Genomic DNA, 23,744 nt, shown 5'->3' on the forward strand with positions numbered 1-23,744 from the left:
ACTAACCTCTCTAGGCAGCAAGTTGAATTCACATTAAGCACATTATTATTCTGCTTGTGTTTGGCTTCGTGGGTTATTTTAGCTAGAGCATTAGTTCCTGCTGTGACCATTTCCAGTGTTGTTGTGATGCAGCGTTTTGTTCATGCTGCTCTACAATTAAATGGTGATGCAGCACAGGCATTTCACAGTGGCAAAGTGTAATTTAAGATTCAAACCCCTAAAATACAGAAGTCTAATTTTACAAATATTTACAAAGTAGTACTGGAAGTAGAGAGGACAAAGAGTAGCTCACCTCAGGGATTTATGTATGTGATGTTTGAACAGGGTGTTTCAATTATTAAGATAATTAAAAAAAAAATGCAAAATGCTGGTTTCGATCTGTTCAATTATTCATGTAAATACACCCCCAGAAAGCCCCTTTTCTCTGATTTGAACTAAATTCATTTAAAAAACTCAAACAAACATGGATATTTTATTATGTTTTTCTGCTTGCAAGCTTTCACACCTATTTAGTACACATCACGTGAAGTTCTGATTGATCATAATGCAGTTGCAAAACAAGATGAGTGAATCTGCTGGATCAAATGCAATATGATAGTCCCGTCAGGATGTTGAGGTGTCAGGTGTTCAAATTAATCAAGTTGATGACATCTCCGTTTGTGTAATCAGTGTATTTGACATGTTAAAAAAATTGAATAAATAGTCATTTTATAAAGGGCAAGTCATGATATGTCAAGTGTTATCATCTTGCTTCTATTTTATTGGCATGTGCGTTGAAAATTATACACAATTTTGTGGGGATGAATGGGTAATTGAAGTCCATGTAATGAATTCAATAAAGCTAATCACTATGATTGAAGTGGCAGGTAATGTGTGATAAATTTACTACTTTACATAGTAATTTCATTATCTTCATTCAAAATTGAAGTGTAAACTTGGACTTGGCTATACAAGCACTGCACATTAAGAGCAGATGTGATAAGATCTAAGTGTTTTCCACCAAGGGAGCAAGTTGTCCTGTTTTGAAGTTGGACATAGATAAATCTCAAACTAGGGCTGTCTAGTTAATGAAATTAGTTTTAACGCCACTAATTTCTTTAACACATTAATGCAACTCGTAATTTTTAGGTTGTAGCGGGCTCAGTTTAAAGCTAGAGTGAAGATACTGGTATCATATGAAACTAGAAAACCTAAGGAATCTATTGCGAAGGAGGCTAAATAACGCTCCAAACTATGCAAAATTTTGGCGAGGAAAAACTGGCATGGCTTTATTCAAAGGGGTCCCTCGACCTCTGACCTCAAGATATGTGAATGAAAATGGGTTCTATGGGTACTCACGAGTCTCCCCTTTACAGACATGCCCACTATATGGTAATCACATGCAGTTTGGGGTCAAGTCATAGTCAAGTCAGCACACTGACACACTGACAGCTGTTGTTGTCTGTTGGGCTTGAGTTTGCCATTTTATGATTTGAGCATATGTTTTTATGCTAAATGCAGTACATGTGAGGGTTTCTGGACAATATTTGTCATTGTTTTGTGTTTATCGATTTCCAGTAATAAATATATACATACATTTGCATGAAGCAGCATATTTGTCCACTCCCATGTTGATAAGAGTATTAAATACTTGACAAATCTCCCTTTAAGGTACATGTTGAACAGATACAAAAATGTGTGATTAATTTGCGATTATTCGCGATTAACTATGGGCAATCATGCGATTGAATCTTTTAATCAATTGACAGCCCTGTCTCAAACATTTTTCCTAACTGACCAGGCTAATGTCTACCCACCTTTATTCTGTATGTAATAATAAAACAATGGTTCATGGATATAATGGGTTCACTTTTTAAAGTCAGACAAAGCCACGATGGCTCTTCTCCAAGCGTTATCATATGTGAGTATCTTCTGTGTGAGTGGTGGTGAGCAGATGCTGCAACATTATGTCCACCGAGCACATTGGTGTGCTGTTTCTCTCAAAATAGTTCCTGGCATTTGATAGCTTGTGCAGTGCGTACTAAAAGGCATTTGTAGGCATTTGACGCAGCACTTTCTGTCAATATTGAACTTTGGACTTTGAAACCATTTCCCAAGCACATGGTACAGTAGCAGAAAGAAAGGAAGGGCATGTGAGCTTTGTGAAATGTTCTCTAGCTGTGTGCTGCTGCGGGTGTGTGGCAGACGCAATAACCCTGACAGTGTTTGAGAAGCTGATAGCAGGAAGATGTATGTCATGTCCCCTTGCTTCTAGATGGTTGTGTACCCAGCCTCTATCACTGACAAACATAAGGCTCCACATGCTCTTATCTGGGCCTGCCACAAGCAGCCAGCTGCCCCTGCAATGCAGTGTTTCACAAATAGATGTGGGGGACACATTTCAATCCAGCCTGACCTTTTTATTGGCTCTCACACAACCTCCTTGTTTTACTCTCTTTTTCGTCTGCTTTTGTTGTCCAAATCGCTGACCCTGTTGCTCTTTGTATGAATGGGTATACAAATATGTGCTGTATATGTGTGTATGTATAAGGGCTAATAATGATTGACCCTGTAGCCATGATTTGATTAAATTTTGATATAGGGTGGTGTCAGTGTCTACAGGCTTTCTTCAATCCTTAAGCTAAGTTCATACTACACAACTTTCAAAGTTGTCAGATCGCTGTATTGTTCACACTACACAACTTTCTGTCTTGTAATCGGGAATCTTTAAGTCATTGTGGTTATCACACTACATGACTGACCGGAGACAGGCGGTCACACAGTTCCTATTGTTACAGGCGACCCCTCCTTCCTCACGTTTCCCCTGAACCCGTGTCTTGCACTGTCATTGGCTGTAGCTCATCGGGGAGCGTCTGAGAGCTGCTCTGTTTGCGTCTTTGAGTAGTTCACACATGACCCTCGAGTGCCGATGTGCGAGCGGTTCGCCAACGCCTATTTGCCTCTGATCTGGGGCTTTTGTCGGGGACCTCCAAAAACCGTCATGGGGGGCGGAAAATCAGGGCTAAAGTCGTGTAGTGTGAACTAGGCATTAGATAGTGATGTTCATTTTCTTTGTCAAATACAAACCTTAAAAATTAGAGCTCAAAGTTATATATACATAGTCTACTTTTGTAAGATCACAATGCAGATGAAGTAGAATTGACAGAATTATGTCAAATATTAACTTTATTTAGTCTGTATTCTGAGAAAGTCATCAGTCTGTTAATTTATGTCTATTAAATATCATTGTTATTGTGGTCGTTTTAACATTTTCTGCATTTCAGTACACAAATTTGTTATGGAGTAGCCTGAAGCTGTAATAGAGGTGGGAGGTTCCTGTGTTAGTTCAGCAAACAAACTTTACTTAACCTACAATGATAGATAAACAACATAAACACAACTCCCTGAATAATGATCAGTTGCTGTTATTCTGTTATTTTTGAAATGTCACAAACTATTACGTGTATAGATGCAATAACTACATGACCAATGTTGTTCGTTGACACTGTCAACAAGGTGTAGATTCAAATCTGGTAAGCTTAGAAGCTGGAGTTTATTCTGTAGTCGGTTGCACAATATTGTAAGGACACCCTGTTATTTTGTCCTCCTCATGGAAAAGACTATATAACTATCACATCTTTTCAGAGTTAGTGTGGCAGCTGACGCTCACCAATTTACCAAATGTGACAAAGACTAATTTAACCATTTAACTCTGAGTAGTTGGATACTATACTGTTCCAGGGTGGCAAATAGTCTGGGTTGTTGTTAAACTGACATGGACAAGACTAGTTAGTGATTGAGTAGAATCAGTCAGACATGGCGAAGCCCCCCTACACCATAACCTTCCTTTAAGGTCTTTGTGGGACAGGATCCAGTGCTCCTGTGCCCCGTCTTTGTGCTGAGGGACCTCCAGTTTTCCCACCGTCACGTGACCGCTGTTGAGTGAAAGGAGCCTTTGTGGTGTGGCTTATGCACCTCTTAAAGAACGGACCTGACTTGTGAGACGATGAGAAAGTAGCTATGCTGTCACACTCATCTTTTGTACACAGTGTGTCAATCACACTGTCATCCTGTATTCCTTCAGAGCCCACCATCACACTAGGGATGTCACAATACCAGAAATGTAGTAGTCGATACCAGTACCAGTGAAATTCTCGATACCAATTCGATACCATGGTAAAAAACAAAAGTAAAACAATAAATCCCATGTACTTCAACATATACTCCTTTATTACTGTTAGCATACTGGTTAATGTTAGGAAGTTAAACAGGTCATAATTCCCTCTCTGTTATCTATTTTATATTGCTGTGAAAACATGTCCTTCATACAACTGTATTTATTAAAGTTACTGGATACGAGTCTGAACACATCATAATGTTACCTCCCGTGTTGAAATCGGCATGACGAGGTCTAGTCAACGTTAGCTGTTAGCAGCCAGTAAGCAGCACAATTCTGCACGGAGCTAACAGCTAACGTTGACTAGACCTTGTCATGCCGATCTCAACATGGATTTGTTGTTCACAATGTATTATTATCAGTACCCTGGATGCTTTGATAGTGAGTTTACTGCATCCCAAACACATTTTTTATCATCCTCAGGACGAAGGGATGCCGTTAGTCTTGATCACTGACGGTACCTGCGGTACTGTAGTAAAATAAGTACCGTCATGTTTTCAGAATTTTGGCATCAACTTGGTACCGAAGTATCTGTTCTTGTGACATCCCTAAATCAGACCCTCCTCCCCTGTGTTTGTGTAGCTTCATGATACAGTTCTGCGCTTTCTTAGATTGTCTAAATGACGTCCTCAGCTGAAGTGGAACACATGACGTTGGCCTTGCTTGACTGGAAGGATCTACAGTCCTTTATTGCTGTACATTCTTGTGATCCTGGCAGCTTGAAGGATTGTCAAAATAACTGCTGTTTGCCTGCCCTTGAAATTTCAAAGCAGTCGGTTAGCATTAGGTGGATTAAAGCTTCATTGTGGAAACTGCAAAAGCCCCACTTGAGTTTGCCTGTTTAACATGTAAATAAGTGGTTGAGACGGCAGGTCACCTTGCTTCAGCATTAGTTCAGGCAACTCGCCATCATCAGATCTCATGTTCTTGCAGGACATTTTTATGGAAACCTTCCAGACCTTGTTAAGCAGTAATAGGGGATTTTCACACGTGTTGTAGCATCTGTCAACGCTATGTGTCTGTAGGTTTGGCCTTCATTTTTGTCATTTAAATATGTTGTAAATATGTATTGTGAACACATTGCATAATCACCAGCAAAAAAGTATGACAACAATCTAACAGACTTAATTAATGACATATCAATATACTGGCCCTTCAGATTTTTGTTACTATCTGTTTTCATTCATAGGTTATATAGATCTGTATATCTGTATGCAGGAGACCATTTTGTACATGTGCGGCACAGGCTTATCTTCCCGACTGTTCTGTTAAACAGGACTGAGGCACCAGCGAGCTGGAGATTAAGGTTTCGCACAGAGGATAGCATTTCGGTGCTGTTGTATTAGGTCCTGTCATGCTGCGGGGCTGGGTTACAGGAATAGGAGCCAGTGAATCTAAGGGAGCGCTGGGTTTTGTTCTCCACTGTCGAGCTCCTGTGGAGACATCTGTCCACTGTTCTACTCAACTTCTCATCCTCATGTTTTATAGCTGCCTCGGTTTCAATATCTGTGTAGGAAATGGCCACAAGATGCATATTTTTCTTATTAGCCTTTTCCAGCTTTGCAGCGTTTTTTTTTGTGTCAAACAGCTTGTCTTTATGGAGTATGGTGCAGGCTCCTGTCAGAAGCAAAGAGTGGGAGGGCTGTTACATGGTGAGCTCTACAAGGATGGTAGACAGAAGTGTGAATGGAGGGTTAATGTTTCCGTCAGACTCAGATTCACCACATGTGCCCGTCCTGGCCCTTCAGCTGGCCATGTCACCTGAGCGCCTCGACCCTAAGGCTCCTCTCCTGCGTCGTCATGTTTTATTCAGCACCAGGGGAGTATTGGAAAATCATCCATTGCAGGCAGGCAGCAACCCGAGCAAATAATCCAAGTTGGCCATCCACAGAAGAGCCCCCTCTTCTCCCCTGGGGCCCCAGTAACAGAGCACACCTAGACCTCAGTATGATGATGACAGAAAGCCACAGATTTGGTATCCATTATTCAACTGTGGGAGCAGGAGGGTAAAAATATACACGGTGTACTATGGGGATTCACTGAGCTAACTACTGAATAAATGTTGAAGTGCTGCTTTAGGTGGCAACCAAGAAAAGTTTACTTTGAAGTGACTAGAAAGTCCACCAACCTCTTCTCTTCAAAAAGCATTTTGGTTACTTCTTTTCCATAAGAGGAAGTTTGGGGGCCATGTTTGCCTTTAATGGCGCAATGATGTCTATCGCAGTGAGATGTGGCGGTGGTTATGTGGTGGGATGTGTGGTGACTCAAATTAACTGCCAACAAGGCATAGAGCAGTAAGCTTAACTTCTGGATTCAAGCTATCCCTTCAGAAACCTATGGGTGATATCACGGACTTCCAGACATTTCCATGTCTTCCCGACAGATTTCAAGGCAAATCAAAATGTAAGTGAAACAGGTGTCTGATGCACCAATGTTTTTTTTCATCTGATGATGAAAAAAACTAGGCTGGGGATGTCCGCATACTTTACAGCGCTCCCTGCCCGGACCTCGCCGCACCGTGGACAAAGGGCTCGCTGCGCCCTCTCTTCCCATTGGGGAGGAATGGGGCTCCCGGTGCCACTGTCGACCGAGGAGGACTGTCCTCAGTGCGCCCCGACCGCGCCATGCCGCCAGCGTGGGGCTCGGCCCATGTAAAAGGCGTGAGGGGTCTGCGGCGTAGTTGGCAACCCACCGAACCCGTCTTGACACGGACCAAGGAGTCTAACGCATGTGCAAGTCAGAGGGTGCAAGCAAAACCCTGTGGCGCAATGAAAGTGAGGGCCGGCATGCGCTGGCTGAGGTGGGATCCTGGCCTCCCGGGGTCGGGCGCACCACCGGCCCGTCTCGCCCGCACTGTCAGGGAGGTGGAGCGTGAGGACCCTAAAGATGGTGACGAGAGGTTAACATCACGGTGCCGTAAAGTGGTATCGGTGCCCTTGTATTGGAGCTGTTTTGCGAGTACGAGTACATGAGCACAGTATCGGACCCGAAACTGGTATCGGTGCATCCCTAGAAGACACATTTCCTACTTCCTAGTTAGAGTGAAAAAGCAACAGGTTTCCTCCATTCCAGCCATACCTGTTGTTAAAAGACAGGAAATGGAACAGTAAACCAGTAAACTCTAGATACGTCTTATCAGGTTAGACACAGGCAGCTTGTTGTCTAAACCCTGTCAGAGAGGAGATACTGGCCTGTCTGGTACCTCTCAACCTGCACTGCTGACAGTTTTATGGTGCCTTCAAATGGGGTCGCGTTTACCGTGTTCACGAGAAGAGTCCATATGAATGCCCCCCCGCTTGTCATATTTTTGACCTTGTAAGTGGAAAGTTTCTGAATGCTCCGAGTTCACGACTTGTGGCGTGTTTGTTGACGTTGTCAGAAATCTTTTTCCTCTGTCATTATGCCTTTGCATTTCCTACATTATGTTACCCACTTGCTAGCTAGACACCAACAGTAACGTAAATATTAACGTTTCTTAGCAGTGGTGTTCTCACACTTGAACGGCAAGCATATTGTGAACACGACATCCCATGTTGTAAACACAAGCTCATGAGTTTCATTTGAAGGCACCATTAAACCAACCTTGCATGATTGACATGGAATGGATAGACTTGGGCCAGAATTAAAATTTGTGTTAATGCAGTAGAGTCGGTGACAGATTAGAGCTTCATCTGCGACGTGTATTGGTGGAGTTGATGATGTATGCATGCTGTTCCCTGGATTTTGTGACTATTAATCCCCGGATTTATTATCAGAAATGTCCTAATGCGAATGATAACCAAAATGTACATAATCACCGCCTGAGAGAAAAAACTAAACATGCATATCTTTTAGAGTTTGTCTGTCCTCATTGAATTTATGCCAGGGTTTATGGGAGGTGTGTGTAGACTAATCATTGTTTCATCCATCCAGTGAAATGCCAACTACTCAAGGTTCAGTGTAATTATGAAAATGAGAGCCTAAATGTCACACGCGGATAGTCGGGCTGTAAATGGGTCGAAGGCAGCAGTCAGCTCCTGAACTAGTGGATCTCCTAGCAACAAGCTAGTCCCAGGCATAATTGAATGTGAATATGGCTTTAAGGAAAAGCTTGACATTTTGGATTTTAGTTTGTTATTTTTCTTCATTTCAACAATTATCACACTGATCCTACTTCTTATTAGAACCGATGGAACCCCCTAGTCATAGTTTGGGAGCTTGCCTGTGGTGGTCATGAGCTGGAGTTGCTGATTTTCTTAAATCAATTATTCAGGTCTAACCTATGACTGTTTTCATTAGTACGTAGCCGCTAAAATAGGAATGTCACTGGTCTGGATTCTTGCTGTGAGACACAGGGGTAGTGAACCTTCCAGTCAGTCGCATGCTGCTGATTAATTATGTAAAAGCAATATAATGTCACAGTCGGAGATGTACTGTGGTAAGGTCAGGGAACTTGGGTATCAGATTGCCTCCCCAGATGTTGGACAGACATGGAGCGGATGAGGCTTGAGGGTGTATTATCCAATTAATTGGAAGATGGTACAGCTGACAGGCCAACATACTAATGGCTCCTTTCCTGTAAGTGAGGAGGCATACGTTTGAGGTCTCTTCCTTTCTCATACTCCTTTTTAAGTGGAAGAACAGTTTACTCAGAAGGACCTTCACCGTGTGTGGGAGGATATAATGTGGGAGGAGAGGAAGGAGGAAGTGTTGGGATGCTTGTGGGCAGGAGGAGGGGGGTGTTAAAATATGGTTTGGCTTGAGTCCAGAACAAGGCATTTGTCTGGATGTCACACACAAGGGAGACTCTGTGTCCTCTGTTTGTCTGCAACCAAGCCCACTTGTGCTTTCACTGCCTATGTGGTTTATCAGAGTATTGTGTGTACTCACACAGGGATGCCCTGGCGAATTTAGGTTGGAGTAGCAGTGTGATTATTCCTAAAGGCAATGTCAAAAGAATGTAACTCAAACTAGAGGCATAGCATATTCAGTGAAAAGCAAGAGAAACGGTGCACAAGTAAGGTAAATGTTGGCCATATTTTGGTCCAAAAAGGTATTGAATTTGATAAGAATATCTGTCATTGTGATCTAAAAGATAATCCCCTGGAAATGCTTTGCCTTGTATCCGGCTGACAGGCCAGTTTGTTTTAGTGAGTGAGCATTAAAAAGTTCCTTCTGTGTTGTCAGATATGCTTGACAAGCATAACAGCTGGTTTGCCTATCGGGCTTATGTATTGATCTTGGTTGATTTCATGCAGAGAGTCACTGGCCCAGAGTGTGTGTGTTCCATCTCAGCCATTTAATCTGGAGTTATTTGAGAGACTTTAATCATTGCCTCTATCCTTGTTCCCTAAATGGTGAGGAATGGCCAACATTTTTCACAGTAACAACTCCAGATAAGCCAGATCTAAGTTAAACCCTTTGACTCATGTTTGAAGTGACTTTGTGTCGCTGACTGCCCACTTTTCACTCAAAGGGGACATGAAATTACATTAGTCTTGCTTGCTTTCTTTCACTCTCTCATCCAATCTACCATTCACAAACAAACAGAACATATAACCCACCTATAGCCCTACATACAAACAAAACCAACAACATATAGCTTACAGGAAATACAGCATTTTATCAAAAATCCACAATCAGATCAGTCAGAACCATGGACAGCTTCAGGAGGAGAGAGAGAGAGGGGGGGGGGGGAGTGATCGGGAAAGGTAGTAAAATCTTTACTGCATGCGGATGTACAGATTAGCTCAGCTTTAATGCATGGCACAAATGATGACAGAGAAGCTGCTGAACTGAATGTGCTATCAGTAGGTGCGCTGACCCAGGCAGAGCTGAGCACATACATTTAAAATTACCTACCTTACATTGATTATATAAATTTGTACAATATTTATTTCATTATTTGCAGTATTAGAAATGCTAATGGTTTTGTCATTTTTGAGACCCCGCCCCAAACTAGAAATTGTGTTGCTTCTAGGGCAGCTCAGGTCTCTTTTGGTAATTCGAACACTGAATCTGGCTCCCTAGTTTGCCTTTGCTTTTGTGTTGTGCCAGTGGGCAGGAACTCTGCTTGGGTTTTCTTTTACTGAAGCCAAAGGTATTTATCACACCACTTTGATTTATAAGTGCAGAGGCTCTATCCAATCTGGTTGTGTTTCTTCTAAAATCACATTATCACTCGTCATCAGCTGTAACACAATTGTTCCGTAGTTATTTGTTCACACTTGAAGGGAATAATTGTAAAACTTTAGAAATCTACAGCCTTTTTTTTCCAGTTATCAGGGTGTATGTGTTTCATTGTCTTCATCCCACCTGTGTTTGTGTTTTCAGGAGCTGCTGGGTGTGCTTCGCCACAGACGAGGACGACCGCACAGCAGAGTGGGTGCGCCCGTGTCGCTGCCGCGGCTCTACCAAGTGGGTTCACCAGGCCTGCCTGCAGCGCTGGGTGGACGAGAAGCAACGGGGCAACAGCACGGCACGCGTGGCCTGCCCACAATGCAACGCAGAATACCTCATCGTCTTTCCCAAACTGGGTGGGTAGCATCTCTCACAGGATAAAACTAAGACTAGGGAGATGAGCTTTGAGGCTTGAAAATTGTGGCACTAGCTTATCTTTGTGTTTTCTTTTAGGGTCAAGATGTTTCATTACTCATCAGTAAGCATGGTTATAGGGGCTCATGTTTCAGAACAAGGTTTCAGTGCTTGTGGAAAACTTGGAACTGTTTTAGAAATGTTAATGGATAAAAATATTCCTTCCGTTATAATTTCCAAGGTCAAGTGTGGCTACACGTAGTTAGCCTAGCTTCATAAGGTAAGATTCAAATTTCCCTAGCTCTATCTTATTCATTAAAGAGGCATTTAGAAAAATTAGGATCAGGTATATATTAAAAAAAGACCTTCGGTACAACCCTAGTTTTAAGATTACAAGTTTGAAAGTAAAAAAAAAATGGAGTTAGAAAAAAGTGCGGTTAATAGACCTCTGAGGCCCGCTCCTCATTTCTGCTTGAAGCTGGAGGCCTGAGCTGCTCCTAGCATAACACACTCAAATCTCAGGCCGAACAGTCCACGGTTGAGTTGAATTGTGGGTAATGTAGGCGCGATGTGTTGACAAGGAAGAACGCATGGACTAAAACGGACGACATCCCTGGTTCTGCTGCATCAATTTAGATCTTTTCTTCATTTAAACTATCCATTGTGACTCTAACAATGTTATAGGAGCGCAATGCTGAATCTGTGGAGTATTCTCTTAAGTGTGTGATGGATGTTTAAACTACTAAAATGGTGAAAAGATTGCCTGTCTGCTGGTTTGCTACATAGCACTAAGAGAGATTGAGAAACTGCCAAACAGCTTCCAACTTGTAATTCTGAATTTGATTAGTTTTTGCACTGTCAAATTGTCATGATGACTCTCATTTTCCACCAGTTGTCAACATTGAAGCAGTATTACAGAGCAAATTTCCATGTTGTCTGCTGAAGCTCCTCTTTGAGGGCGCTCTTAATAGCTGCCGCCTGCAACTGTACCCAGAGCTCTGAGAGCTATTTAGTTTGTCTTGCCTGAGTGCATGTTTATTTACTCCGGAGCCAGCAAAGGTTCTGTGGTGATCCGGGTAAATATTTCCTTTCAGCCTGACGAGGAACAGAAGGGTGCTCACTTGTTATACGGCCCAGCTCCTGGCTGATTGACCAGCGGCAGTTTAGAGAAGAGGCTGCCTCAATTATCCTGAGTGACGAGGGCTGCAATTGTTCCCAAACACCAGCTATGACTCATTTAGTGAACATACACCATACACGACCATGTTTATTTTTCCAGAACCTCCTCACTTTTCAGTTTCTCTGTCTCTGATCCCTTCATAGACCTTCGTCATGCTGTTTGTTGCACAGCATTTGGCAGTAACAGAAAAATATTCTAGGGGCAGCAGAAAGAATACCGTAGTTTTATCCCTTTGTTGAAGTTTTACAGCCAATTCTGAAAAGATAAAAGGTTAATAGGGCACAGTTGTCACTGGGTTACCCATCAGGAACTGGGCCACTGCCAGTTCAACCTCAAAGAGAGAGAGAAGTTGCAATCTGAGACAGGAGCTGGCCCCAAGACAATGCTAGTCTGCAGGAGGCCTGGCCTGGCTGGTAAACAGGTTCATGTATATTTATAGTGGCCGAGGCTGTGCTGTCAGTCACTTTGGTGCTATAAGCAGAAGGTTCAACTCAGCGTCTTGAAACGCTTCCTCCTCCTCAGTAAATAACCCAGTGAGTTTCTGTATCTCTCTTTGAGAGCTGATTAATGGCACTTGGCTGTTTGCTGGGTGTTTGTGACTGTGTCTGTCTGACCCTTTCCTTTTTGTATTTAAGGGCGTGTTAATTGGCTCAAAGGTCCCAAAAGGACTGTTAATTAGTGCTGTATCAACCCTTACATGCAGAACAAAATAACATCCAGTAGAGCGGTTCAACAGGCCTGCGCTAAAAAAAAGAAGATTGTGCCAAATAAATGCATCTCCCACCCTTCACACACTTTGCGTCTCCATCTACATGAGGATGCAATGCATGTCTGAAAAAGACATTGCAAAACTAATGCAAGTAGTGTAAGTGGGTTGGTAGTGTAACTAAAGAGTTCATTGCCATGGATGTATAAAGAGACGTCTGTAAATCAGAAGATATTTTTTTTTTTAAGGTAAATCAGCTTCCCATTATGAACACTTAAATAGCCCTCATTTCAATTGTTATGTCCATAAAGTTGTAAACTGTTCACTAATAGCTGAATCCAGAGTTATTTTCCTTGGCATAATGAACGTGGATCAGACCCAAAGGACGGCACCACCCTACACGCTGATAGGACATTTCCTGTAATAATGGATATATTGGCTGTAATTCATCACTTTTATCATCTTATAATACACCCATGGGCTGTATGCTGTAAGCCTGTACAGTGGTGGATGTATTAACGTCTCTGTTCCCAAACAACCGGCTACCGGCTAGCAGTAGCACGCACGAAATTAACAGAATTTAACTTAGTTGTAACTTGTAACAGGGCAAAAGCAAAGGGCACAACCTCCTATACATCCATGGTCTGTGGATCTATTGGACATCTATTCTGGAGGTCCTTCACATTAAAAGTTTGAGATTGCTCTCAAAATTTAGTGCTGGATTTTTCTAAATTCCATTTGTGTCCATTGCTCACTTTATGCTCGTCTGGGAAGCGACCGGGAAAAATATAATATAATAATATTGTTATACTTTTGTACGGCACTTTGTAGGCAGATGTTTCACTGACGTTCGGTAGTTGCTCTCAGTCCAAAATGGCGGGAGGGTAGCTTTGCTGCTGGGCGCTGTCGTTGCAATGGAACGAACAATTGACTTTCACTTCTTATCAATAAACGTTCTTTGGTGTAAAATCTTTGGTTGTCCATTTGCACACCCAGTGTTTGTGTCATAGGTACTGTATAACTATTACATAGAAATTCATCAATGTATGGCAAAGAAGGGAAGCACAAAATGTGTACTGATTCACTGAATCAATTGAAGTGAAGCCATGTTTTACTGGTTGCCAAGCAACATGGTAGAAGTCTGTACTTTAGGCTGTACTAGAACAAATCTCTCACAGTCAGGGATATACTGGATATTCATGGACCTTGTCCTCATATTGTTTATGTGGTTTTATTAATCCTAACAGATTACAGTACTGAAATCAAAATAACCTTTATCTTCTATTTTTGTATTGTATTTTCTAGGTTAGTATTCAAACTCGAGCTAAATTGAATGCAAATCTATTCTAGTTCAGTTCAGAGAACTCATCTGCCTTTTTACACAAACATGTTTGTGCTATCTAATGTTAGTTTCACTCACATGCTCTGGCTTTGAGAGTCATGAATTGAGTCTCTGTTTCACACAGAAGCTTTTGAAGTCACGATTTAGACACATTGCATCAGTGTTTTCTCACAGTCTGCCACATCATTATGTCGTTATTCTTAGCCAGCTCTTTTTTTTTTTTATAACAACCAGTGAGAAGTTGTGGCCCGGAAGGTAAAATGTTTACCCTCAAGCTCATCACCTCCTGACTCCTAAGTTTGTGTTCCTTTGTCATGTACTCAAATGCTCAAGTGGTTTGGCCAACAGCAATCCAGCATCATGATGGATGGGCCAGTGGTTTACTTTGCCTCTTTACTGTGGCTGATGGCACCCGCAGAGAATGATGCAGCAGTGTTCTGCTACAATCATTGCTCATTTATTGATGACTTTATATAAGCAACCAGAGGCTTGTGTTACCTTTTAGCCATGTGTAACTGTCTTTGGTTTCCCTTCAGTTTAAACCGGACACGTAGTAGTTATTTTTATACTATCCGCTTATAGGACGTGTTCCTCACATGTAGAGTAGATGGCCAAGACCGCACGATCACAACAACTTGGCGGTACGCTGACATCCGCACAGAGCCTACACGTACACCCTCTTATGACAGAATTCACGTCACGCGTACTCTCGCGGACGTGGAAAGTATACCTTCTGCTTTAGATGACAGACTGTGAGGATGTGTGGGAGGAGGCTCCTCCTATAACTGGCTGTGTATATTGTAGAGAATCCATTTTGCGTTTTTAAGATAGAGATGTGTCCAGTAAGGTTCAGACGGTTCCTCTGGGAATCAGGATATCTATCCAATGAAAATAAAATTTTATTTAGTAAGGCTTAAAGTGGGAGATTAGTAGAGCTGTGGAGATGGGTTGTATTCACATAGTATCGTATCATACTATTAGGAGTTTGTGTTAAAAGTACCTAAAGCCTGAGAGCAACTTTTACTAAGGGGCCGAGAGAACTCCTTAGATGAGAGAAGGGGCAGAGGTGATCCTGTTGCTATGGCTGACATATTTAAATTAACTTCCTATGACTACAAAGATTAGTTGACAGGTAACGGGTTTGTGTGAATGTGAAATTAAATATTCATTAATACACTGGAGCGTGAGGAACACAATACTTAAAAGATAGGTAGGGCTGCCCTCCTCTAACATGTCTTTAGTCGATTAGTTGTTTTTTATGCTTTTTTTCATGCTGAATGAATTATTTCTAAGAAACTTATGAGCACATCTCTGGTGAACACAAGATTTAAAGTGGTGCTTTTGTGTGATACTTTGTGGAGAAACTTGATTTTACCGATCTGTTGAATAAAGCAACAAATCGATTAGTCGACTTGTTCACCGTCAAAATGCTTTTAAAAGTTCACTGACGTGACAAAGTCTAAATAACTTAGGACTCCTGTGGATTGCCTAGAACTTCTCTCATACTCAGGAGAATAGATAGAAGAGATTGGATTAATAAGATGTATTTTGTTGATTTCAATGTCTAACCCAGCAGTACCCACATTGTTTGAATACTTCGGTCATAGACAAACCTGTTTTGCTGCGTAACATCATAGCAACTATTTGCAACCTTTGCTTCGCCTTACCATTTACTGTAGCAACCTGATTTGTTCCATTTTTATTCAAGTGCTAAAACCAGATCCTCTTAAATCAAGGGATTTCTAGCCGCTATGTTCAGAACACCAAAGGTTAATTTATCCCCCAGCAGCTGAATGTATCAGGACATGAAGTTGAGCAATGGTTGGTTATATGTTGCCTGTTGCGTTTACCTGAGAGGCTCTACATCCACAGGGAAAAGTGTCTTTTTCCTAATCCCATTAGCAATTGTCAGACGGCAAGGGGAGCCATGCAGAGATGCTGGATGTGTCTGGGAGAGGGGAGTGGGAGTGAAATTGGGTCACGGCGGGGGGAGCTGACGGTGCCGCTCATCAAAGGCTGACAGAGCAGAGAGGAGATGAGTGGAGTAACGCTGCCGCTCTGCTGATGAATCCGTGAAATCACGGCTGTCCTCCAGTGTTTCCCTGTGACTTAAACATCACATCATTAGAACTCAGGTCTGTGATGGAGACATTTCTAGATTGTAAGGAACAGGATATGCCTCAGACCTGATCCTTTTCAGCAGAGCAGCACATGCAAAAGTTACATGCTGGTTTGCATGTCAGCCTGGGGTCTAACTGCATTTACGATGTATTTAAGTTCGTTACTTGGATAACCAGATAGGTGGCTTTTACCACATTGTGACTGTTTTGTTTGACATTAAATTTTAAATTTGTTATGTATATCTTCCGGCAATCCACACCGTATTCTGCATTCAGTAGTTACGCAGGCAGATGAGCACTTAAATGGCTTTACTATACCTAGTTTCATGCTTGATGAATAATAAGAATATTAATAATGAACGCAGAAAAGTACATTTCCACCTCTTAGCTTAGATTTTATTTGTGCCGTCTGAAGAGTCCCAGTCTCTCGCTGCAGGATACTCTGGGCATTAGTACACTTCAAAGTGAGCAGGAGGAGTACAGCGTTGTCTGTTTTGCTGCATCATTGCTGCAGTGTTCCTTTGGTATTTTTATGCTTTAGTTATATAGACACAATGCAACCTTTTTATAGTTATGGTTTACTTGTTGTACACAGACAACCAGTTGCTCAATGTGTATCTTTAGTTCAAAACTTTAAAGCTTTAAAGTTATATATTCTCCTTTTGAATATAGTTTTAGTGGCTTGGCTTCACAAGCTGTGGTATTTGCAGCAGCTTTAATTAGCCCTCAGAATAATAGCAATTTCCCAGCTTGGTGACAACACCGGGATGACAGCTTTCAATTTGGGTGATGGAGGCAAAGCTGTGGACAGGTAGAGACAGGGTGCACCGTCGGGGGAGCTGCCACAGTAGTTATTTTCTCAGGGTTGCTGCTGAGGCCAGCTCATTTCTAGAGGCTTGACAGGCATTACTCATGTTTGGCTCCTAGGGTGGGACCCCTGCCTGCCGCCGGATCAGGTGGGATGGATTGAGGGGTGGGGGGTTGATGTGGAGCCACAGATCACCTTTTCTATTAACCAAGGTTTTGATTATTTTCACTGACTTATGGCGCAGGAGATACAGAAGATAACAACACTGCAACCCACAAAGAGTAGGGTAGCTATATGCTGTTCTGGCCCTATTCCCATCAGCACCTGCTGCAGAGCCAAAGCCAGCCTATCATGCTAATTTGGCTGGCAATATAACTCTGAGGACGCCGTGTCCTTGCTTCTCCTTTTTTAGAGAGAGTAAACAAGCCAGCTGGAACAGTGTGGCAGCATGCGTGCCCACTACTGAGGAATTGCACTTTTCGCCTCTCTCCTTCACATCCCTCTCCCCTCCCTCCTTTTTAATTATCTTAATTATGGAATCTGCTGCCAGTGGATGAAATGAATTGCTCAGCTCTCCAGCCTGCCAGCAAGCCATTAAGGGCGACCCAGTTCCCTTCGGCGGCGATGGCGTAATGCTTAGGCAGGGAGAAAACGGAAGAGATTCCAACGCTGTCATCAAAATATACCGTTTTAATGCGCTCAAGCATTGCGAGATCAATCCGGTCGGCAAACACAGGTGCGGTAAAAACGAGCTCTGGAAAGCATCAGAAGGCTGGCAGTGGACCGGAGAGAGCTTCTGTGTTTATAACTACTTCAGAAATAAAAGTGTGATATTTCCGTTGCGTGTTAAGTAGCTTTAAAAGTGCCAAATGCTTCTTGCTTGCTTTGGGTTCCTTTCTTCAACAAGTTGCCAGGAGCACTGCTGTCTAAAGAGGAAGACCTTTAGCACGAGGTGCTTAAAATGCTGCACCCAACTGAGCTCTAAACTCAAAGCTTTTATAGAGTGAATGTACTCGGCTGCAGAAATAGGTGAACAGCTAACAGGGGCTGAATTGTATGGTACTTGTGGCAAGTACTTATGGGTAACAGCCTCACGGTGGCCTGGCTGTACAAACAGCTTTATAAAGTCTGTCTTATGTCCCGACTGTAAAAACCCATAACCCCAAAATACCCACAGAGACTTATTTTAGGAAGCTGCTGCTCTTTTTTCACTCGGTGTCTCGGCTACTGTAAATGTTGTAGTTACAGTTTGGTCTCACCGCTTTGATTTCCTCTGCAGGCTCATGAAAACGTATCTGCTCAGGTGTATGCATTAAATCTGTCCACGTCTTAAACGATGACTTGGGAGATGGCTCTGCCAGTAATCCCCTGCCAACAGCCCGTAACCAACTGCAGCACAGTCGCCCTTTAACTTTAAGTGATGGAGGCTCTTTGCACAACAACAACAAGGTCGATCTGTTTTTTACTTGCTGTACGACAGCCTTGTAGCATAAATGAAATAGGATAATATATTTATCAATCTGCTGCTGACAGGGCCAGAGGGGAGAGTGTTCTTGAACCAAGTCCTGCTTTCACAAGGACCAATGACTCAGCACCGTTTTAATGCCACTTCACAGCTTTATTTCTCAACTAGACAAGACATGTGTCAAGATCGCTATTTTAAAAATGTGATCATAAATGTCACCCCTCTCAAGAGACGAGTGTGTTTGTCAGAAAGCGTGTTAAAATGACCTTTGAACCACTTTGCAGTTGAATAAATGTACTTTTGCCCCTGAAAACCTGGCTTCATGTAACATGAAAATAACCATATATATAAGTAAGTACCAATCAAAGTTTAAATCCTTACTTATTATTTGTTGGGAAACCTGTCAAGCTTTGGATTTATTCACATTGTGTTCATGGGGCTGTTGTGAAAGCGATACTAAAAGAGTTTGGAGGAAGGAATGGATTAAAAGGTGTGTTTATCTGCTTTATATAAGCTTCAATGTTACCAGCTTACTAGCGTACTACTTCACAGTTAGTAGTACCAGTACAGTAACTATATTATAAGTGAGGTTACCTGAATGGAAAGCTCTGTTCATGACGAACACATGTACTGTGTAGTATTTTCCCAGCGTGTGGGTCCTGGCTGCTATCAGAGTGGAGGCTAACGTTAGCAGCTCTGTCTTGCTCTTTATTAGATTTGAGGAAGTTTAGACTGGAGCAACCCCAGCCAAACTTGTTATCCAAGACAGCGTTATGTTTGCCAAACACATCCTCCTTAAAGCCCTTTACTCTTGTAACGTTAAAAGTCAAACATACCGCTTGGAAATACAAACAACTGCTTGTCCCAGTGTGTAAGCTAAGCAGCCATACGGGGTTATTATACAATAAAATAAGAGTCTGATCTTATATTTTTCCTCATACCAATAGTGTAATACTACGACTGACTATATACACAATGCTGTTCATTAAAACTGCAAGCTGGAGCCAGCCCTTTTCACCAACTCATGGAATGACATAGCGAACTATAGCTGATGAAATCTGCCTGTGACAGTTGTCATTTCAGCGGATGTATCAACCGTTAAAGGGTAGAAATGAGAAGCCTGCTTTTGTTTATCACTGTCTGAAATGAAGGACTAATTCAGTCAAAAATAACTCAGATTTTAGGTCTGCAACTATCCATTTTTTTCATTGTCGATTAATCTTTTGATTATTTTCTCGATTAATCGATTAGTTGTTTGGTCTATAAAATGGTGAAAAATGTCGATCAGTGTTTCCCAAAACCCAAGATGACATCCTCAAATGTCTTATTTTGTCCACAACTCAAAGATATTCACTTTACTTTCATAAAGGAGTAAAGAAACACAAACTAATCACATTTAAGAAGCTGCAATCAGAGATTTTTTACTGTATTTTAATTTAAAAAAAATAATAGATTATGAAAAATATATATGATAAATTATTAGTTGACAACTAATTAACTAATCATCGCAGCTCTAAAGAATGTAGAGTGGTAAATCTGAAACTGTTATTGTAAACTGCATATTTGTCATTCAAGAACAGAAACTCGACGGCTGTATTAACAGTAATCAACGCTTAGCAAACGGTCATTTACTGAAATCTCTCATGTGAAATACCCCAAACTGTCCGTACTTCGGTAGAACATGTTGTGTATATGTAGGACAACATTGATTTATACAGTAGTAAGAAGGTGTTTGTGAAAATGGGTTTTCAGGACCTTTAAATCCAGCCTGCTCCGTGCTGTGGATCTTATCTCGCTGCTAGTTTACAGAGTTGCACTGCAACACATAGAGGCCCCGAGCTGTGTGCTGTGTAGCGTCCCCACCATGCTCTCCTCCCTCTGACTCCTGGGCTAGTTATTAATAGGATGTGGATGGGTCTGTCTGAGTGAGGAAATCAGGTTGCCTTCCTGTAAATATTGCATGATTTCCCTCGAGTCAGCCTGGAATGCCAGAGAGGAGAATGCAGCAGAGAAATTTCTCAAGTTTTTTTTTTTAAGGTCCTGCTCCTGATGTCAGGCAGGGACGTAGTTGCTCTGAAGGCAAGTTTCTTGGACTTCAGATTAATCCTTATTGCATGTTTGTCGAGATTCAGCCCGGTTATTTTTAATCTAGGTGGAACCTGGTTTGAGAAGCTCCTCCCTGTGTGTCAATAACCCTGCAGGACAAGGTGTGCACCATACCTGACCTGCTTCAAAGTATCGTTTCTTTAACTTTCACATGACTGCATTGCTGTCATTTTTTGTTGCACTGGAAGGCTGCATGATCACACGATGGTTATGTAGTGTGAGCTTCCTTTTGTCCTCAGTTCTTTTACCGTTTACAGCAAAGTTTGTGGTTACATGTCACAGTGTGTCACTTTACCTCCCAGCTTTTACACATACAACAAGCAATAGGCTGCTGTCTCTTTTTTTGTAGATGAATGAGACGTATATGTGTTGGAGTTCGGATGCTTTTCTAGTTCCAGTTGGTTGTTTTACCTGCAGGAGTCTCATGACCCCTGCTGTACACTCACACACTGTTCATCGGCACTGTGACACAAAATGTGTTTGAATGTTTGCCAGTGACGGGATGTTCATGTGTGGATTTACATAAATCTTTTTGCTCTGATTCAGTGGGATTACATGAAAAAGTGAATTGAAGCATGCCATCAGATATTGTCATAATATTTCTGATAAAATACAAAAGTGTTTTAGTGTCTTCTGTATGCATCTCGGTCAAAATTCTTATTAAGAACAAATCTTAGGGATGTATATTAAGATTGTTGACAGCTGATAGATTGATATTTAGGATTTGATCCGATATCGGCATCGGCCTCAAAAATCCAGTATCAGTCAGGCTATACACCGAACAGTGGTAAGAAGATCTTTAAAATAAGAGTTGCATGTGTACAAGTTGGCCTCACTCAAAGCCGTTCTCCTCCATCAGGTCCCGTGGTCTACGTGCTGGACCTGGCCGACCGGCTCATCTCTAAGGCCGGCCCCTTCGCTGCTGCGGGCATCATGGTGGGCTCCATCTACTGGACCGCAGTCACCTATGGAGCTGTCACTGTCATGCAGGTGTGACCAATGATCCCTCCTGAGAGCTTTTGGCTTATTATAGGTCTGTCCAGTCGAGTTAAGGTTGTGACTTTGACTGGTCCTGTGTAGTTTGCTAGTTTATTCAAAAGCAGGATTGCAAGTCGTGCATGTATTTCTATTTGGATGTTAGAGATAATACTGGTTAAGTCACAATAGCCTTTTGTGCTCCTTTCTTTGATTCTTTCTTTCTCATTTATAAGTAAAAGTCAACCAGTTTCTCTCCTCTGCTGTAGTTTTCCATTCTGACCGCACTCCTCTCCTCTCCAGGTGGTGGGCCATAAGGAGGGCCTGGACGTTATGGAGCGAGCCGACCCCCTGTTCCTGCTCATTGGCCTGCCCACCATCCCCGTCATGCTGATCCTCGGCAAGATGATCCGCTGGGAGGACTACGTCCTGCGTCTGTGGAGGAAGTACTGTAACAAGCTGCAGATCCTCAACAGTATCTTCCCAGGTCAGGACACACACTAGTGTAGAACTTCGAAAAGTATTCACGTTGACCTTCATTAAATGTCATTGTGAGTTGATGTGGATACGAGCAGCAGTGTGCTACTGCAGCTAAATCGTAGTCTCCACTGCTGGAGAAAATGGTACATTTTCAAAAGCTCAAACTAATATCTTCTCACAATGTCAGAGGAGCATTTTAACATAATCCCGCGAATCCATTTAATGACAAGAGTCAGTGTCAAAATGGATCCTAACAATGAGTCAGAATTACCACAACCTATAACACGTTTACAAACACAGGATAATAGGGTGTTAGTAACTTAGCAACACTATTGTTTGTGATGAATAGGTGTGTCTTGTTCACACACAGTAACTCTGTGTACATTGCCACCTGTTCATCCGTCACAGAACCCGTCACTGCTAGTGGTTTATGCTCATTTCATCAGAGGTAAATAAATAACACTAACACCAGGTCTGATGCCGATGAACTGACGACTCCCTGCTTATTAGATCAGCTGTAATCTCAGGTACAAATACACTCATGTATGTTTCAACTGGCTCCCTGCTGCTCTGCAGGGCTTGGCTGCCCAGTTCCTCGCATACCGGCAGAGGCCAGCCCCCTGGCGGACCATGTGTCGGCAACGCGGATCCTGTGTGGAGCTCTGGTCTTCCCCACCATCGCCACCATCGTGGGGAAGCTCATGTTCAGCAGCGTCAACTCCAACCTGCAGAGGACCATCCTGGTGGGTACAACCAGAAACCCTTTATGCATCCCATCCAGGAAATGAATAAATAATAGTCACAGTAATACAATCGAGTGTACACCAGAGAATCGAGCAGCGTCTGCTGCATTTGATGTATAGATGATTGATTATAATTCATGAATATAAACGATTCTGTAGCTGTTCAGGTTAGTTAAATGGCGAACACAGCAACAATGCTAGTTAATATATAATTCCAGTTCAGCCAGTGTTAACTGTGTAAAATATGAGCCATTAGTACAGAAGAGAAACCCCACCTCCTCACTCACCTAGTGGTGAGGACAGAGAGATAACCAGAGTGGTTCATGTGATACCACTGAACGCTCTGTCCTCACCTGCTGATGCTGCGTTCCAGACAACTCGGAGGTCACAATTTTCCCAGTTGAAATTTCCAACTTCCGACCACCAGGCGTTCCAAGTGCATGACGCCAAACGTAAACAAAAACCACAGCCGACGGTGACAAACTGATGTTTCTTTGGCAAGATGGGTTTGTCCCAAGTAGGAACTCCGACTTAGAGTGGCGCTCCATTGTACTTTTTCTAGTATGCAGTCATAAATTTCCGAGTTCCGAGTTGTGTGGAACGCAGCATGAGCTCTGTGAGTGACAGCATGGCTGCTGCTGAAGCAGGAAGGAGGAAGAAGCCCTTGTTAGAGCAAGTTATCCAAACAAGTTCAAAATGAATTAAAATTCATACATTTACTACTTTGTTCAAAAGGAAAGCATGAGAATCATCAAAATTGATTTTTCGGCATACTATTCTATGATTTTCTTTAATATATTTTTTGACATACTATACTGTGATGTTTGTTATGACATCCTATCCTATGACACTTTTGACATACTATACTACTTTTTTCGACATGCTGACTTTTTTTTTCTTTTTCCAACATACTATCCTATGACTTTTTTTCATGACATTTTTCGTCATACTATACTATGACTTTTTTTTACTTTTTTCGACTTACTATACTATGACTTATTTTTTACTTTTTTTGTCATACTATCCTATGACTTTTCTCGACATACTGTACTATGACTTTTTTCCGACATAATATACAATGACTTTTTTTCATGACTTTTTTTCGACATACTATACTATGACTTTTTTTTTTTTTTTTTTTACTTTTTTC

The 23,744-nt window shown here is 42.0% G+C and overlaps 1 protein-coding gene across 2 annotated transcripts in view; it reads left to right on the forward strand.

Annotated features, from left to right (window-relative positions):
- The window catches only part of march5 (membrane-associated ring finger (C3HC4) 5), a 29,313-nt gene that overhangs the window by 3,023 nt on the left and 2,546 nt on the right, over window positions 1–23,744 (forward strand). Inside the window, exons 2-5 of one of the 2 annotated variants that reach the window (XM_037781993.1) lie at window positions 10,469–10,671; window positions 21,256–21,386; window positions 21,675–21,858; window positions 22,443–22,594. In XM_037781993.1, coding sequence (XP_037637921.1) covers window positions 10,469–10,671; window positions 21,256–21,386; window positions 21,675–21,858; window positions 22,443–22,594 — 670 coding nt within the window. Of the gene's footprint in view, window positions 1–10,468; window positions 10,672–21,255; window positions 21,387–21,674; window positions 21,859–22,427; window positions 22,595–23,744 lie in introns of both variants that reach the window. The other variant, XM_037781992.1, reaches the window with a different exon arrangement.

This window comes from Sebastes umbrosus, chromosome 10 (genome assembly GCF_015220745.1).
Source record: "Sebastes umbrosus isolate fSebUmb1 chromosome 10, fSebUmb1.pri, whole genome shotgun sequence".
Classification (NCBI taxonomy): Eukaryota; Metazoa; Chordata; class Actinopteri; order Perciformes; family Sebastidae; genus Sebastes; species Sebastes umbrosus.